Here is a 12024-nt window from a genome sequence, read left to right on the forward strand (position 1 = left end):
TTTCATGCATCCTATCCTCACCAAGACAATATACAGATCTAGTGTTATTGGAAACATAGCGACAGGTGGTACATCTAGTTTTCCTGCATCTAAAGAAAACTTTACGTCTATTTGTAACCATTTTTTGTGGTTGGATTACAATCTCCCAAGGGTTTCAGAAAACTGGGTGCCAGTCATGTTTTTAAAGACTTATTCTTTTTGTAGATAATCAATTGGAGCAGACAATAGTAGAATCTGCCACACAGAGGGCCACATCTAGGAAGGAAATGGACTCCCTACTAAAAGTGTGTGTGAATGTGAGTTTAAAAGAGTTAGAATTGAGGGAATTAACAAATGAGAGAGCAGTGTCCAAATCCCCATCCCAAATAATAAAAAGATAGTCAATGAAGCGGCCATAGAGGACCAGGTTCGCGCCATATGCCCCCCCCCCATACTTGGCCCTCCTCAAAGGCGCCCATATAGAGGTTGGGCGCGAACCTGGTCCCCATAGCCGTCCCCATTGACTATAAATAAGTGCTAGAAAAAAGAAAATAGTTGTGGGTTAAAATAAAACGAATAGAAGAAAGTATTAAATCCCTATGTTGGTCAGAAAGGTCACCAGACTTGTCTAAACAGGAAGAAATGGCCGAAAGGCCCAAATCATGTGAAATGTTGGTATATAAAGAGGAAACATCCAGTGTAAGGAAGGCATAAGACTCCCTCCACTGGATGCTCTGTATTTTTACTAAGAAAATCGGTAGTATCTTTGATGTGTGACCTTAATAGACCAACATAGGGTTGGAGAAAGTGATCCACATAGAAAGAAAGATTAGAAGTTTTTTAGTTTAATTGTTATAATTATTATCATCATCATCATTATTACTTCTATTCATCCCACCTATTTAGATAACTGTATATAATTTTATTTAATGCAATTAGTCTAATTTCCTAATTGTTATTTTTAACAATTGAAGATTTATCTGAATATATAAACTCAACTAAATCATTCATCTTTATATTAGACTATTTAATAGTTATGGGGTAGAGGGTGCGGAGGGTGCGCTCGCCCTATGGGTGTAATGCTGGAGTAATAGTGTGTTGTGGTCTTTTGTGTTCGATGTTGTTTGTGGAGTGATGGGGTGTAGGGAGGGAAGGGGGTCTAATGGACTGGAGGTGGTGGGTGAGGAAATGAAGACAGAGGCAGAAATGGGGGCCAAAGGGTTTATTGGAAAAAAACAGTACTAATCCTGTTTGGTCCCAGGCACCCAGGTGGGGTGAGCGATCCACTTGGGGGTGTGTGTGGGTGGAGACTGGGGAGGTGAGTGGACCCTTTTAGGGGGCTCCTTTCCATGCAGTTCAATAGACCGGCACGTTACCCCTGCTGGACCTTTGGTCAACAGTCTTAGGATGTCTCGGGGGGAGGGGAGTGGTGGGTTGGCAGCGGGTCTGGCGGTTGTGGATGTACACCCTGGCGGCGTCCCGCGCAGGGGTATAAGTCTCGGAGTCACTTACCTACCGGTAGGATTTGTTGGTGAAAAAGGCTTGGGCTGCTGGTAGCTGGTGTTATTTTCCTTTTGCAGATGCGGTGTTGGATGGCTGTTGCGGTGTCAGCGGTTGGAGGAAGCTCTGTGTGTGGTAGTGGCTTGCTGGTGCACTGTGGGGCTTGGTGCACCGCGTTGCTGGCGTTCTGTTCCCGCTGCCTGGTGGGTGCCTGCTGGTGTGGATCGCTTAGGGATTGCTGCTGGACGAACAGCTGTGAGTGGAGCTGGTGTTGGTTGCTCCCAGGGGGCGGTGCGTGGTCGCCTGGGTCTAGCAGGTGGAGTGGTGATCAAGAGGGGTGCGAAGGGCTTTGCTAGGTGTGATGCCCAGCGCGGCCCTGCGGGTGGTGGGTAGAGAGGGTACTGGAAGCAGCAAGGCTCGACCGAGTTCTCCGCAGGAATGAAGAGCTCTGGTGTAAGCTGGCTGTGGTGTCAGAATGTAGGGGGTCTCCAACGCGTTTCGGCAGGGGCTCTGCCTTCTTCAAGGAGGTAAGAAGTGTGGCTATGCATGTGTGAGGTTTAAATGTGGAACTTCCGGGTTCTGTGTTTGTCAGGTGGTGGAGATGACCAATCAGGGCTAAGAGTGGGTGTGGCCCATGTATCTGATAGGTCGTGTGTGATTGTGCGAGGCTAAGCCTGTGGTTGGGTGATAACGTCACGTGGTTTGGGCAGCCAATGGTTTACTGTGCAGCTGTGGTTGTGTTAGCTGGAGCTCGTGTCTGGGTGCATATGTGGCTGCTATGGGGATTGTGACCGGCTGTGAATGGTCAGCGGCGGTCATGTGGTGTCGGCAGCCAATCGTGTGCTCTGCTGGTGTGGGTGTGTATGCTGGGGCTGGTGTGCTTAAATGCATTATGCAGCTGCTATGGGGATCGAGACCGGGTGCGGTTGGTTGGAGGTGGTCACGTTGTTCTGGCAGCCAATCTTGTGCTGTGTAGGGTTTCCGTATGTTTACATGGGTTAAGGTGACAGCTGGCTCTGGCGTGCGTTGGGCGGAGGAGGTATGCGGAGTGTTTTGTGCTGTGTGGAGGATTTAATGAGCGGGCAGGGGCATGTGGCGAGCAGGGTGGGGGTCAAGGGCACTGGGGTGTGTAAGGCAATTATTGTGGAGGTGGGGATGTGAAACAGCATTGTCGTGGTAGTTTAGTCCCGTGGAGCAGGCGGCCAAACGTGTGTGTGTGGGGGGGGGTGATTATGAGGGTGATGGTTGGTGGCTCGGGTGACCGCAGGGGTCCGGGGAGGTGTGGATGGGCATCTCTCCGGGGATGTTGGCTAGGTGATCGGGCAGGGGGAGATGGAATAAGACTGGTGCGTGTGGCATGTGTCAAGCTGGCAGTGCTGTAGTGGACATTCCTGTTATGTGTATAATGGTGTCTAGATGATGGCCGCGTGTAGTGGGAGGGTGGGAGTAGTGGTTAGTATCGCTAACCTGTATGATGTGAGGAATGCCAGGGTTGTGTAAGTATATATGTGGTGTGGCCAAGTGGTTAAATCGACTGACACGGGGAAGTGTGTGTCAACGTGTGGCGAGGAGGAGTAAGGTTGGTGTGTTGACTAATAGGTTCTTAGTGTGTGGAATGTGTTTGGTGCAGTAGTGTGTAAATGGTCTTGTTGTGGAGAGGGGGGGAAGGGGTGCCGTCTTGGGGTAGTGTGGTCACTATAGAGGCAGGAATGTGTGTGGGGGCTGGGATGAAATGTAGCGTGAGGGGGGGTAGGGGGCAGGTGTGTGTTCATGTTACGGATCGGTGATGTGTGTCAGACAGGAGCCATAGCAACATAGAGAAGCGGGGGGCGGGGTGTGTCTTAAATGTGTGTGGCAGTGGGGTGTAATGGGTGCTTAATGTGCTGGGCGATGAGGTGAGGGGGACGGGGGTGGCTCGGATGAGGTCGTGACTAGGTGTATAAGTGTGAGGGCCGCTGTCTGTTGTGTCGGGGGGAGTCCGTTTGGGATGTGGGTGGGGGTGTTGGAATTGGTGGTGCGGGCGATATAAAGGGTATGGGGGTGGTAGTGATCAAGGTGTCAGGGTGTGTATGTGTTAGGGCAGGGTTGGTTGGGGAAGGGGATGTCAAGGTAACGGTGATGCGGGGGGTGAATGGGGATCACTGATTCTGGGTGTCAGCATTTGAAGGTGAGTATGGCTTGATGGGGGCGGTAGGGGGAGGTGGTAGATGATTTAGTGGAGGGGGGGTTTGGATGGTTATGTTTAGCCATATCTTTTTAATAGATTGCCTTCTTTACTTTCAACTTACTGCATTTGGATACAAATGGGCTTATTGATTACAGCTGCTACAAATTAGCTTGATTAGCAGCCCTATTTAAAATCTGATGTCTGGAGTATCTGCCGCTATCACCCACTTGCAGGAGGATCACCACCACCAGTGCTGACGGCTGCTATCATTGGCTATCTATTGCTGGCAGCCAGGATTTTTATTGTCCCTCAGGACAGATCGGGACTTCCACTGCTGTACTCATTGACAGCTCATGTTGACAGGCTGTGACTCGCTTCCGCGCCATTGGTTAGCTAGAGACACGCGCGGCTTGAAACACTGCCGCACCTGGACCACAAAGGCCACGCTGATGTGACTCGCTTCCGTGTATTGGCCGATTTGCTGGAGACACGCGGCTTGATACACTGTTGCATCTGAATTCACAAGCTACGCTGCTGGACACTGAATCACTGCATTTAGATGAGAGCCTCTTTACATCCATTCAGCACTCACCTTTACTGACTTCCAGCCTAAAACATCAGTGTGCCTGGCTCATTTGCATTCCATTGGGTTTAATTGCCGTCCTTAGGATAAGCAATATAGGAGACCTCCTGAGGAGGGCAGAACGTTTTAACACTCCAGCTTACCCGGATTTTACCCATTGGCAATATATTTATTTATGCAAGCTAGTTCAATATCTAAGCACTGACATTGGTTTAATTTTGTTATGCTCCTGCTGTTATCTGCTATGCATTGAATTTATAATGTGTATTCATGTCAATTTTATGCCAAACATTAAAATTATCCTTTATTAATTGATTTGAGGGTAAGGAGCTTCTGCACTGTGAACATTATATATATGTACGTATTATGTTCATCTGTAAGCCCTTATTATATTTTATTCTTATCTGTTTTGTTCAACAGAGATTGTGCCACCTCAAAAATAAACTATCATGATGAATAAAGTGTTCAGTTAAGTAAAAATAATACACTGGTGAAATGACAGCGACAAGACTGTAAGGGGTATATTTACTAAAATGAGAGTTTTTAGAAATGGAGATGTTGCCTATATCAACCAATCAGATTCGACTTAACATTTAACTAGCACCTTCCAGAACAGTGGTCGGGGAACAGGGGTAAATTACCCCACATGGGGTAAAAATGAAATTCCTGGGGGTAATGGACGGACAGCCGGGCATGCATATGAATCATTCTATAATATAGAATGATTCATATTCATGCCCCGCTGTACTGCAGGGAGGCTCTGAGCCGGACGCCCACTGAGATGTTATTACCAGCGGGCGTCCGGCTTCTTCCCTGCAGCGCTGCGTTAGCCGGAGGCTGGAGTTCTCTTCTGAACTCCAGCTTCCGGCTCTCTCCATGCGCACTATGGGAGAGATGTCATGACGTCTCTCCCATAGTTCCGAGGAGCAGCAGGGCAGACAGGACGGCGGCGTATGCAGGAGCGGGGATTAAGGAAAGTGTTTTTTTTTTTGTACAAGCGGCACTACAGGGGCATTATATGGGGGCATTACTACAGGGGCATAACTATGGGAGCACTACTACAGGGGCATTATATGGGGGCACTACTATATGATTTCCTTCCTTTGAAATCAAGGGGGTAACGTCGGCGTATCTAAATATATTTTGGGGTAAAAGGTAAAAAAGTTCCCTGACCCAGTTCTAGAAGATAATAGCTAGAATCTTATTGGTTGCTATGTACAACTTCTCCACTTCTAAAAACCCGCGCTTTAGTAAAGATACCCGTAAGACTCAAATTGAGTCATGATGGATTTAGTTCCAGTATCCTGTGCACTTTTGGGGCACATTTTTGCCCTCTGCTCTGGAACCAGACTGTGATACCAGCCTCTGGTAGCAGTTTAATATTTCACAGATTTTAGATCCCCAAACACTATAAGTATTATTAGTTATTTATATAAGACTACTATATAACTTAGATTCCCATGATAAGTGGATGAGTCTCCCCTTCAATAAAACAGAGGAACACAATCCCAAAGTTCATCTTTCAGAGCTGCCATCAGAAATTGTGTGGCCCGGTACTGCAAAATAGGCAGGTAGGTGGGTGGAGAGAGAGAGAATACTGTCCACCTGGCACTCCTACCAGTGTTATCTTGCCCGATGCTTGCACAATATAACGGATATAAAAGCAAAGAGATAGATAGATAAGGAGCCACATAAAATACACTGGAAAATTCGGATAAAATACATTGAAACAGCCGGATTCACATTAAATATATTGAAAGAGCTGGACCAACATAAAAAGCCAGGAAAGGCTGGCTGGTCTAGGGGAGGAAGGCACAGGGCAGAGAAGGATGGCTGGGCAGGAAACAAGGCAGGGAAGGCTGGCTGGACTAGGAGGGGGACAGGGAAGGATGGCTGGACTAGGGGTGCTCAGGGCAGAGAGGGGGGACAGGGCAGGGAAGGCTGGCTGGACTGGGGGGAGCAGAACAGGGATGGCTGGCTGGAATAGGAGGGAGACACATGGAGGGCTGGCCGAACTGGGGGAGGGAGGCAGAGGGCAGAGAAGGTTGTCTGGACTGGGGGGAACAGGGCCAGGAAGACCTTCTGGAATTAGAAGCTGATAGGGAAGGCTGGCTGGACTGGGGGGGGGGGGGAAGGCTCAGGGCAGAGAGGGGGGACAAGACAGGGATGGCAGCTTGGACTGTAGGGGAGATGCACAGGGCAGGGAGCGCTGGCTGGAACAGAGTTGGAAGCACAAGGCAAGGTCAGACTGTAGTACCTGGTTTAGCATTCTTCAGTTGGTCGCATTGGCGCAGCCAGCACCAGCGCCGACGGCATCGATGGCATTTTAAAATCACATATGGAGAGAGGGGGGACTGGGTGGCACTGGAAGCTCTGTGCTGCATCCAGCGGCAATTCAAATATGGTGCCGGTCACGAGCCAATCAAAGCTTGCGGACCGGCAGCCAATCAGGAGCGGCCGCTGTGGCCCTGGCTGGCTCATGGCCTGCACCATACTTATCAAAACTCCATGGCTGTTGGATTTTTACAGGAGGGTTTCCACACACACATATACATTGTAATATAAAAAAATATATATATATATATATATATATATATTACACTCACACAGATATATATAATACACACGTATACATATGTCACACATACCTTTCACACACACCTACTGTATGTCACACATACATTACACACACACACTTACCCTCAGCAGCTGCGGGTTGTAGACCTGTGATGAAAATGGGACCTGGCAGGCTGGCACCATGTCATTAGGTCCCTCCCCCAAGTGCCAAAATGTCGAGATTCGTGGGGAGGGGGCGCAGCCAAATGCTATTCTAATGGAATCATGTCATATTGGTTCCGCCTCCTCCAGATTGACCCCACAAATTTTGCATTTTGCCGCGAGGGTGCTGGGCTTAAGAAGATCGTGCCTTCTCTCCAATCTGTCAGGGGGGGTGTTGGGTACTCAGAAACCACCCCCTGCTGGCGCTAGTGCCTCTGTCTCTACTCTCTCCGGGCCTGAGCCCGGCAGTCTCCCCCTGATGGCGGCCCTGGCGTCTTTTGCCGGTATTGCTTCTGCAAATATTGCTATTAGTTCTCACTGCTGTATATCCATGCATTCGCAAGGACTGCGGCACCCACTTTGAGCGGCTTGAGACGCTGAAATATTGATTGGTGCATCTTTAGATGCACCCTGAAAACTTGTAGCTGCCCTATGGCAGGTGTAGATTCTCAGTCTGAATATGGTCTTTTATGTGAATAATTCTGTGCCTCTGTATGCAACCACTATCTGCAACAATCCCATAGCAATCTCATAAGCACCTCCCAGGAACGCCCATTAGATTTTTTTAAACATTAATGAAACTGTGCGCCTCAATCGCAACTCCGACTCTGTGGAATCTAGAAGCATGTGCAGTGCAACTTGGAAGCTGCAGCTTCTTGCCGGGATGAAGCTGAAAATTTAAAACATTCAGTGTACAGCACGCCAGGCTTTACACTAAATGTGAGTGCAGCTTTAAATTTTGTAAAAAGGTTAAAATTACTTTATACAGGTTTCTTACTTTGCCCATTCTGGATGATTGGAAACTGTCTCGTTTATTAAGTTGCTGGTCACTGCAATAATATGCACACTTTCATCATGTACCTGTAGAGATTAAACAAAACATTTTCAATTTTCAATACAGTATATTCTGAATCAATTACTAACTACAAAACAATGCCTTTACAATGCCTGCTAAAGAAACAGCAGATTTTGGGCCTGATTCACTATGGATCGCTATTGCGTTCGCAGCTGTGATTATGCACGCAGATCTGCTGCGAAAATATGCTAATGTCTGCAATCGCAAAGCCAGCATAGAGATGCCCACTACCATTTTCGCACATCCGTAATACCGTGCAGTCCTGCTTATACATCAGGACCATCGAGTAACACCATCCCCTCACGCACAATTACAACAGTCTGACCTTACTCAGAAATTGCTAACCTCGTCGCATGCAGTGAGTACTCAAGCTGCGTATGCCATCACAGTGGCTAATTTATGCACGTACATGTAACGGGGTTCAAACGGACAGGCTTGCCTGCGTTTCTCTAACCACTCCCCGGTCACCACCCTCAAATGCTGACGTCCCATACCTTAATCTGTGGACTTTTTATCTGCGTAAGTGATTGCAGTGCCAACTCATGCATGCACACTGCAGCCGATCCACTAACGCTGTTGCAATCCATGATGAATTAGGTCCTTTGTGACTATGTTCTACAGTGTGTAAATTATGGATTTAAGCCAGAGGTTCCCAAATTTCTGCATTACAGTACAGGTTTTAAAGGATAACCATGCTTGAGTCTAGATGGTTAAATCAAATTGACTGATGTACTAAGTAAGTCATGTGCTCAACATGGATATCCTTAAAACATGGACTGTAATGGCGGAGTTTGAGAACCTATGCTTTATGCAAAAAAAAAACACTCAACCCTGTGTGCACCTAGAAAAATCTGGGTTTGATTAAGGGTGGAAAGTCTTCATACAAATTAATTTTATCATATTGCAATAATGGTATACTTTACCTTTGCTGTTAAGAGCAAGGCTAAAAGTAGAGTCCCAGTGACAAGCAGAAATATGATTAATATGCTTATAATCTTGTCAAGAGCTTTCTCCAACCAAATGATCATCTGTACAAAATGGTAAAAAAATAAAAACAGGTAATTTAGACATTGCAAAACAATGTTTAGCATTGTACAACATTTTGTGCAGTTCAATACAACTGGACTCAAACAATGCAATTGCAAAATAAAGTGTATTTGAATTTCTTTGTAAGCAGCAAAAAAATAGATTGGTGGCGTTAAATATGCATTCCAACTACTGGACCGGAAAAAATTAGCTGATAATTGAAATAATCTTATTAAAGAACTAAAAGCAAATTTGTACATTACACAACCACATTTTAATATTGGTGTGTTAAATATTATGCAATTTATAGTTAAGAGCTCAAAAAATTAAACAATTATGCTATAAATCACTACATACTGAATAAAAAATGAGGGAAGCAGATCCCGGACGTTTTTGAGTCCCAAAAAAACCTCCTGGGACTAAAATCATTAAATCCTGGGTATTACGGGATTCAAAAAAACCCTGTGTATTGGGCTCACCGAAAGGCTGGGAATGCACTGCATGGCACAATCTCAGTCAATCAGTGACAGAGAGCAGCCGCATCATAGGACTCCAAGCTCTTCTACTGGCCTGTACTAATGAAACAGTTTTCCCAGGGCAGCATGGAGCAGCAGCGGAATGGAGAGCAGCAGGAGAAGCCTATGAAGGAGCAGTGGCAGGCAGCGCTGGAGAAGCTACTCGTGCATGGCTCTTATTGCGATGGTGCTGGAGCTGAGCTTTGGGGAAGTGGCAGTCACTGATCAGGATCTACGAGACAATAGACCGGCGCATACTACTCCTGGTTGCAGGGGAAGGGCTGGCAGAACAGCATCTGCCACAACCTCAGCCAGAACCATTGCTTTACCTACCTGCCTGTACACAAGGGCTGCCTCTGGGCGCTGGACTACTCCTTTCATGATATGTTCGAGTGGGTGTGCCCAGTGCAGAGCTCAACGTCCCACTGCCCATCTTCCACTACCAGAAGCCACTTGCATACCGCTACCCACTACTCAGTGGCCCCTAGGGCCTAGGATCCCTCTCTTCATCCCCAGGCCCCCCACCCCGTCTACCCACCTATCAGCCTGGGCAGAACCCACTGCGACATGTCCGCATCACCCTACTGGGAGCAGGAGGTTCAGTATGCAGTACGAGTCTGGGAGGCTAAAGGGCCCATTTATCAACGACTTTTATAATACGCAACAAATTTTAAAACTTGTTGGTTATGATAATGATGCTCCAGCCAATCAGCTCCTGACTGTCATCTGTTTTAAAAAAAATGACAGTTGGGAGCTGATTGGCTTGAACCCAATTTTTCATATGCAACGAGTTTTAAAATTTGTTGCATATGATAAAACTCGTTGATAAACAGGCCCCTAAATTACTGTTACTAAGGTAAGTGAAAAAGGGGAGAGGAGGGATGCCAGGGGGCACGAGGGAGAAGGAAAGTAGGGGGGTGAATGAGGGATATTATTTGGCACACAGTATAGTTCAATCCCGGGATATTTTCTCAATCCCGAATTCCATGATTACAAGGGAATCAGTATGATTGGACGGCGGATGGGATTTCTGGCAGTCAAAAGGCTGACAGCGCTATCCCGATCTGCAATATCCCGACAGGGGCAGGTAAGTACACTTACCTTCCCTGTCTACCCCCCTAACCCTTCTGGTGTGGTGCCTAACCCTAACCTCCCCTCCCTGCAGCCTAAGCCTAGCCCCCGTCGGTGCCCAACCCTAACCCACCCGGTAGGTCCCTAAACCCAACCCCCATATCCCTGAACTATTGCTACGCTAACCCGCATACTAACCTTCGGATGCCCGACATCGGGATCTTGAACCCTTCAGCATGCCGGCGTCAGCATTCTGACGGGCATTGGGATTCAGGTGTCGGTATACCGACATCCGGGATCCCGTCCACTGCCATCGTGACTGCATCCCATTACAAAAATTGGGTGGGATTGATTCCCTATATAAAACAAAGTACATGCTTGTAAATGGAATTCAATCCCTATACTGTAAATGTAAAATCAATTTAATATTTACTAGTGATGTATAAAATTAAATACAAGATTCTGTAAATTGCAATTCTTTTAGACTAATTTTACAATTACGGTAACATCGCCAAAATCACCTCATCTAGTGACCTCCACAGCCTCATTGATGGCAGTAGCTGCAACCACAACAGCTCTATGCTTAAGACTTTCCTCACCCCAGATGCTACTAAATCCCTTATCCATGCACTCATCATCTCCGGATATGACAACTGTAATCTTCTCCTTTGACTCCTTTATGCAGCCTCTCTCCTAATCTATCTTTACTGTACCTGCTATTCTCATTTTCCTATCTCAGATGTATGGCATCTGCCTCCCCCTTCTGCAACCTCGTTCACTGACTCCAGTTCAAACTACTCAGCCTTTCTTATAAAGCCTTTAATCACTCCTCTTCCACCTATATATCCAACTCATCCCTGTCCACTTTCTCCTGGTCTCACAGACTGTATACTCTGGTCACTTCCTTCTATGGCCGCCTCCAAAGCTTATACTTAGCTACTACTCAAACGCTCTCCCCGGCCAATTTTTATTTTTTTCTGGTTAATGAATGAACTAGAAAATTACCAGCTAGAAGTTGTCTCATATAACCTTATTTAAAATAAGATATTAAGCTATTCTGCACCTGTGTGTTATTTTTCTGCTATTGAGGCATATAATGTGTTTTTACGGCACAGTGTGTCATTTACTGTTATTTGGGGGCACTTTGCGGCATATAATTTGATTTTGGGCACAGTGCCGGATGGGGGCCCCAAAAATAAAGGTGTACGGGGCCCCAAGATTTCTGTTGCCGGCCACCTCGGCTCCTCTGCAGTAACAGCCCTGCCCTGGTGGTCCAGTGGTCATCATATTCATTTCTGGCACCGTAAGTCCTGTAGGGCTACGGAAGTCCTGTAGGACTAATCTTAGTAAAAGAAGGCAGCGATACTGCCGCGCATAGACGGCCGTATCACAAATGGAGACTGCTGTGTGTGCGGCTGTGCTCACTGCGTCACAGCCTGAGCACACCAAGGAGTACCAGTGAATACATTAGTGACACAACAGCACTGCAGACAGCGGCTGTGTCACCCAGGACTCAGGATCCCCCAAAGATTTCCGATGCCCCCACCCT

At 47.0% G+C, this 12024-nt stretch overlaps 1 protein-coding gene across 7 annotated transcripts in view; it reads right to left on the reverse strand.

Annotated features, from left to right (window-relative positions):
- The window catches only part of TMEM245 (transmembrane protein 245), a 267111-nt gene that overhangs the window by 115878 nt on the left and 139209 nt on the right, over positions 1-12024 (reverse strand). For all 7 annotated transcript variants that reach the window (XM_088445733.1, XM_088445734.1, XM_088445738.1 and 4 more), the window contains 2 exons: positions 8787-8891; positions 7786-7868 (listed from right to left, as the gene is read on the reverse strand). In XM_088445733.1, coding sequence (XP_088301859.1) covers positions 7786-7868; positions 8787-8891 — 188 coding nt within the window. The remainder of the gene's footprint in view (positions 1-7785; positions 7869-8786; positions 8892-12024) is intronic.

Source organism: Taudactylus pleione, unplaced genomic scaffold, assembly GCF_031769625.1.
Source record: "Taudactylus pleione unplaced genomic scaffold, aTauple2 ptg000386l, whole genome shotgun sequence".
NCBI classification, from domain to species: domain Eukaryota; kingdom Metazoa; phylum Chordata; class Amphibia; order Anura; family Myobatrachidae; genus Taudactylus; species Taudactylus pleione.